The 6,819-nt window shown below is 50.3% G+C and overlaps 1 protein-coding gene across 1 annotated transcript; it reads left to right on the top strand.

The window, feature by feature from the left end:
- The first annotated feature begins 266 nt into the window (after positions 1-266).
- On the top strand, positions 267-5,720 carry LOC121979590. Its single transcript, XM_042531585.1, has 5 exons — positions 267-367; positions 1,543-2,033; positions 2,123-2,370; positions 2,419-2,558; positions 5,324-5,720. The coding sequence occupies exons 1-5, from the start codon at positions 267-269 to the stop codon at positions 5,718-5,720; spliced, it is 1,377 nt and encodes a 458-aa protein (XP_042387519.1).
- The last annotated feature ends 1,099 nt before the right edge of the window (positions 5,721-6,819 follow it).

Genomic DNA, 6,819 nt, shown 5'->3' with positions numbered 1-6,819 from the left:
CCTCCGACAACCTGCCACGAACGATCTCCAACATTAAATATGTTTAAGTTTGTACAAGTCTTAATATTTCGTACATTATTAGAATGTTGACCAAATATTCTAAATAATCGAAACTCGTCTAAGTTAAAGAATATTGATGTTAAGTTTCTAGTTATGAAATAAAGAGTTAAGAGTAGGCTAACTGAGGATCTTGGTACAAATTTGATTATTGTTGATTTGTTGATATCAAAGGCTTGTTATAGATGTTTCGTGAGCATCTAGCTCACATGGGTATTATTTTATTAGATTATATGTTGCAAAAGGCGGGTCCCGCCGCCCAGCGGTCCCCTCACCTCTGCCCCACGAGTATGAGAGGGAGTAAATCACGGTGAATACAGGCCCGGTTATGACATGGCGGACGAGGGTGTTTAGCACGGACAGATATTGATATTATCGCATTTGCTGCCGCAGACCCTCGACCTCTCGACCCATGTTACAAGAATCCATGTCATAACCGGTTGATAGATTATATGCCCATGCAAGTAGTGGAATTTGTATTTTGATTTTTTTGCTCAATGGAAATGATTTATGTTTCTATATAGACTTGAGGATTATTCATGTTTGACTACTCTGAAATAAGGTGATGACTTATATTGTAGCTAACATCAAGTTTGAAAGTCTATTATTTGACTTCTAAATCATAAGGACCAATTGAGAATACACGTGTTTAGATCACATTTCGTGTTTTGACGAGTCTAATTATGTTAAATATATAATAAATGTCGCTTTGCTCCTGTATTTGCGTAATTAATAAACTAGATTGTTAAGGTATATTTTGATTTAGAGAGTAAAATTTTGCGCTCAATCCAATTTTTTTATGTGTAATATCCGGATAAAATCTAAGTGATAAATTGTTAGAATTATTAGTTAATAAATTGCCCATGAACTTCCCATTTAGTGAAGGACCTAATAAAATAATCAATTAAGTTGGATTTCTAAAATATATAATAAATGGTATGGGTCACGTAATAGAAACCTAATCATCGTATATCTTTTATGATGGACTAAAAGTCCTAGGACGTAACGCGGATAAAAGACGCATGGTATTTTTGATATAATAGTCAGAGATCGATTCTTAGAAATTGACGATCTAGAATTTATTCGATCATACGCCTAATACCTATGTATCTATATTTATCTCTCTCCATATCTATAGAGCCGACACTGGAAAGATTATTAATGTAACGGATCTGCATATTTTTATGACGGGTTAAAGATATACGTTGTATAAATAGGATTATGGTCCATAGGGCATGGAGATATAATAGGCGTATGTCTTTAAAAAAATTCCTCTCATCTTTTAGTCATTTGACGATCGACTATAAATTAATTTCGTAATTTATCTTCCTTCTCATAATCTGAAGATAAACTATGAAAGACGATTGGGATAAACATAATTACCCTTTGCTACTAATGCGGATGCAGCTTGGGGCCTAGGGGTGATTAGGGAGAAAGGGAGGGGCAGTTCGGTCATTTGCAAGATTAGGGCTTTGAGTTTATAAGATGCACTGTTCATTGGGAATGGGGGAGGCTCATTTTTTCTCCGCCGCCGAGCTCACACGCTGGGAAGGAGGCCCTTCTCTACGCCGGCGTCGCCGAGGAGCTTAGCCGTCGCCTCCGACAGCTACCGCTGCTGCCTCCAGTGGCCCACGCCACCTCCAGCGGCCACCGCCTCTACCTCCAGTGGCCCACGCCACCTCCAGCGGCCAACGCCTCTACCTCCAGTGGGTCGCGCCACCTCCGACGGCCACCGCCTCTACCCCCAGCGGCTGGCGCCACCTCCGACGGCCACCGCCTCTCTCTCTCTCTCTCTCTAGCGGTCAGTGCCGCTTTCGGCGACCATGGCAACTACCCATCGCCGCCTCTTCCCGTGTCTAGCGCCGTACAGCGGTCGCCGCCGTCTCTCCAAGCAGCTGCCACCACTTCTTGTGGCCTTACAGGCGACTCTGGCGTACCCACAGGCGACTCCGATGACTCTACAGCCGGTGCCCACTGTTTGCTGCGTAAATCTGACTATTGTTGGATGTCAGCCATCGAGCCGTTCTATTTCATTTCGTATCGTTATCATGCTTGGAGTTATTAGTATTATCCGGCCTGCGCGCCGTTGTCGCATTCCGGCCTGCAAGCCGAGGTCATATGCCGGTCGTGTCGCCGTCGTATTTCGATTGTGTGCCACCTTTATATCCAGGCCATATTCGACTCAGCATCGTCACCTCCAGACCCAGCTCCTCTTCGGTCGATTCAGAGGCATCCACCCTTTCGGGTCACGACGACTTGATCAGCTTCGCGACCAGTTCACCGCTCCATCTGAGGGCGCCCCCCGAGGCCAAGGTATGTCGTCGTACTCATTCAGTAGTTATTTTATTATCTTGTTACTAGTCGGTTGCTTATATATTCGTGGGATTCGCCTCAAGCACCGAGGTACCAGAGACCGGGGCAACCCGGTCCCTGGCTGCAAGGATTGTTAACCAGAGGACCTCTGATGACTTGGTCAACACAGGAGACAACTCACCACCCGGGTCATGGAGATGTGGTCAACATTCCAGACACGACACCCGGCAGGTCCGTCTTCTCAGATTCCTGACAGGATCAAATTGGCGTCGTCTGTGGAAACACACTTTATCTGGAACGTGAAGATGGACAACGCAAAATTCCGTCATTCTCATGACCTCGGTAGACTTTGATGAATATAGCATATTCTCCTCACTCCACGGGTATTCAGGAGTCGAGGAACTGAGTCAGATCCTCTACTGGTCAGTAGGTCAGTTTTTGCGTTATCTTTTCTCTTTCAGTTATATGATCTGCCCTAGTTCCTCGATCGAGGACCCCTGTGCCAATTAGTCGGGCGTAATTATTCGAGCCACGGGCTCAATGTCGAGGACCCCCGTGCCGATCGACGGGGCATATATTATCCGAGTCACGGGCTCGATGTCGAAGACCTTGTGCCGATCGGTCGGGTGTATATTATCCGAGCCACGGGCTCGATCTCGAAGATCCCCTGCCGATCGGCCGGCGTATATTATCCGAGCCATGGGCTCGACGTCGAAGACCCTGTGCCGATCGAGCGGGCGTATATTATCCGAGCCACGGGATCGATGTCGAAGACCCCGTGTCGATCGGCCGGGCGTATATTACCCGAGCCATTGGTTCGGTGTCGAAGACGCCGTGCCGATCGGCCGGGCGTATATTATCTGAGCCACGGGCTCGATGTCGAAAACCCCGTGTCGATCGGCCAGGTGTATATTATCCGAGCTATGAGCTCGATATCGAAGACCCCGTGCCGATCGGTCGGGCATATATTATCCGAGCCACGGGCTCGATGTCAAAGACTCCGTGCCGATCGGTGGGGCGTATATTATCCAAGCCATGGGCTCAATGTCGAAGACCCCGTGCCGATCGGCCAGGCGTATATTATCTGAGCCACGAGCTCGATGTCGAAGACCCTGTGGCGATCGGCCGGGTTTGAGTTATGCTAGAAGACCGTCGAGCGGCGACGTTAAACGCTAGAGCCGAACCGACGGCTATAAAAACCCGGCCTGAAGACGGTCGAGCGGCGACGTTAAACGCCAAAGCCGAACTGACGACTATAAATACCCGGCCTGAAGACCGTCGAGCGGCGACGTTAAACACCAGAGCCGAACCGGTGGCTATAAATACCCGGCTTGAAGACCGTCGAGCGGCGACGTTGAACGCCAGAGCCGAATCGGCGACTATAAACACCCGGCCTGAATACCGTTGAGCGGCAATGTTAAACCCCCCGCCTTCACGGACCAGTTCGTCGGATATTTTATCTCCCCCGTTTAGGGTCGAGCTTATTAGAGCACCTATCTCCCCCGTTCGAGGTCGAGTGTATTGGATCTCCTATCTCCCCCATTCGGGGTCGAGCCGTCGTCGATGTTCGTGAATCAACACATCAGATTTCCTATTTTTCCCCGGTTGGGATCAAGGCGTCAATGTTGGCCTCACACCAGGTTATCAGACCTGCTATCTCCCCCGTTCGGGGTCAAGCGTACTTCATTCCCCCGTTCAGGGTCGAGCGACCTTCATTGGTCGCAGACCTGCTTATCAGATCTCTCATTTCTCTCGTTCAGAGTCGGACGCTTCTCATAGACCAGCTTATAAGAGCATCTCATCTCCCCCGTTCGAGGTCGAGCTATCTCCGATGCTCGCGGACAAGAGTATCCCACTGGTTTCGGACCAGAATATCTCATAGGATATGCGCCCGTTCGGCTCACGACTTTCGCGTCCCTGCGCCTTCGACTCACCGGTTACACTCCAGTTCAGTTCACGTGTGATATGCCCGTTCGGCTTACGATTTTCGCTTCCGTACATTTCTGATTCATGGGCTATACTCTCGTTCAGTTCGCAGGCGATGCGCCGGCTCGGCTCACGACTTTCGTTTTCGTGAGCATGTAATTTTGCGGGCTATGCTTCCGCTCCATTTTTGAGCTCCACTTCGACCCGGCATTGCTTCATCGCTCGCTCGGTATTCACCTATGCACTCACTTGGCGTTCGACCGAGAGCTTGCCTAGCAACCACTCGGCACTATTTTTCATCGCTCGGTCAACACTTTGGCAACCGCCTAATCCTATGCCTCATCGTCCACTTAGCCACGCACTTGTTTTGCTCGACATCCTCGTGGTCGTCAGTTTATGATCGCCCGATTGGCATTCTCTGGGCTGCTCGTTCAACACTCTCACAGTCATGCGATCGGTATTGCTTAGTCGTCCGCTCGGCCAGCATTTTATGATCTATTGGGTGATACTTTTTCGATAGCCCGCTCGACGTCTCGCTTGTCGCCCGACCGCTCGATTCGGCATCAGTCCGGTTGTCGATTTGGTATTATTTCTCGTAGTTCGCTCAACATCACTACCATCTCTCGTGCGACGCTCTCTCGATTACTCGGTTCACATTTTTTCGGTTGCCTAATTGGCATCTTCTCAATCACGTGCTCGGCTCGATCGCCCGTCTTTCTACCTGATCAACATTATCTCTATTGCCTGGATCGTACTATTTCTCATCACTCGCCCGATACTACTTGAGTCACTCGTTCGGCATCGCCATGGCTATTCGTTCAACATGATAAGGTGAGTCCAGTGATCCGATTTCGCGTTTGGTAGCGATTCTGTTTGGGGCTTGGTCTAGTCAGTCGGACTCGCACCTCCTTTGACTAGAATTGAAGGGGAGGCTTGTGATGCGGATGCAGCTTGGGCGTAGGGGTGATTATGGAGAAAGGGAGGGGCAGTTTGGTCATTTGCAAGATTAGGGCTTTGAGTTTATAAGATGCACTGTTCATTGGGAACGGGGGAGGCTCGTTTTTTCTCCGCCGCCGAGCTCGCACGCTGGGAAGGAGGCCCTTCTCTACGCCGACGTCACCCAGGAGATTAACCGTCAACTCTGGCAGCCACCGCTGCTACCTCTAGTGGCCCGCGCCACCTCCGGCGGCCACTGCCTCTACCTCCAGTGGCCCGCGCCACCTTCGGTGGCCACCGCCTCTACCTCCAGTGGCCCACGCCACCTCCGGCGGCCACCACCTCTACCCCCAGCGGTTGCGCCGCCTCCGGCGGCCACCACCTCTCTCTCTCTAGCGGTCAGTGCCGCTTCCGCCGGCCATGGCAACTGCCCACCGTCGCCTCTTCCCGCGTTAGCGCCGTACAGCAGCCACCGTCGTCTCTCCTAACAACTGCCACCACTTCTTGTGGCCTTACAGGTGACTCTAGCGTACCCACGGGCGACTCCAATGACTCTATAGCCGGTGCCCACTATTTGCTGCGCAAATCTGACTATTGTTGGATGTCGGTCATCGAGCCGTTCTATTTTGTTTCGTATCATTATCATGCTTGTGAGTTATTAGTATTATCCGGTCTACGTGTCGTTGTCACATTCTGGCCTGCGAGCCCAGGTCATATGCCGGCCGTGTCACCGTCGTATTTCGATTGTGTGCCACCTTTAGATCCAGGCCGTATTCAGCTCAGCATTGTCACCTCCGGACCCAGCTCCTCTTCGTCCGGTTTAGAGGCATCCATCCTTCCGGGTCACGATAACTCGATCAGCTTCACGACCAGTTCACCGCTCCATCCGAGGGCGCCCCCCCCTCTCCCCCGGGACCAGGGTACGTCACCGTACTCATTCAGTACTTATTTTATTGTCTTGTTACTAGTCGGCTGCTTATATATTCGTGGGATTCGCCTCGAGCATCGAGGTACTAGAGAACGGGGCAACCCGGTCGCTAGCGGTAAGGATTGTTAACTAGAGAATCTCTGATGACTTAGTCAACACAGGAAACAGCTCACCACCCGGGTCATGAAGATGCGGTGTAAAATACCGGAAATAGACGCATATTAATAAAGGAATTTTTCAGAATTTTTGGACATTTTTCGGAAAATTTTCGGAGCTCGTACGGACGAGTTAACGGGGATAAAAACGGGGTCCGGAAAAGCCTGTTTAGGCTACCGATTTAAGCGAGGAAAAGATTATATTGATATATATATCATTTTTCCTTATTTATATTTTTTTTTATTTCCCTCGTTACTGTGCCCGAGCCCTAATCTGTTCCTTTCTTCTTCTCTCACGCCCGACGCCGGCGGTTTCGCCCGACTCTCTTTTTTTTCCCCCTTCTTCCCTACTCCTCTGCCTGTCGCCCTCGCTGTGGAGACGGCCATAGCCGACGCTCCCCTTTTCCCAAGTGCCGGCGACGATCTACCACCGCTGAGTCCTCTGCCGATCGCCGGACTCCCTTCTCTTCTCTGTGCCGAGGTCTTTACCTCTACCTGTCGCCC

Source organism: Zingiber officinale, chromosome 5A (genome assembly GCF_018446385.1).
Source record: "Zingiber officinale cultivar Zhangliang chromosome 5A, Zo_v1.1, whole genome shotgun sequence".
Classification (NCBI taxonomy): domain Eukaryota; kingdom Viridiplantae; phylum Streptophyta; class Magnoliopsida; order Zingiberales; family Zingiberaceae; genus Zingiber; species Zingiber officinale.
This window is presented reverse-complemented; position numbering and strand designations above follow the sequence as displayed.

What these genes read in the sequence shown, in the direction of transcription:
- LOC121979590 (XM_042531585.1), top strand. Translation starts at nt 267, where the DNA reads ATGGGTATTATTTTATTAGATTATATGTTGCAAAAGGCGGGTCCCGCC. An exon ending in ATGAGAGGGAGTAAATCACG is followed by an intron (nt 368 to 1,542) that starts GTGAATACAGGC and finishes TGAGTTTATAAG; the next exon opens with ATGCACTGTTCATTGGGAAT. An exon ending in CTCTACAGCCGGTGCCCACT is followed by an intron (nt 2,034 to 2,122) that starts GTTTGCTGCGTA and finishes TGGAGTTATTAG; the next exon opens with TATTATCCGGCCTGCGCGCC.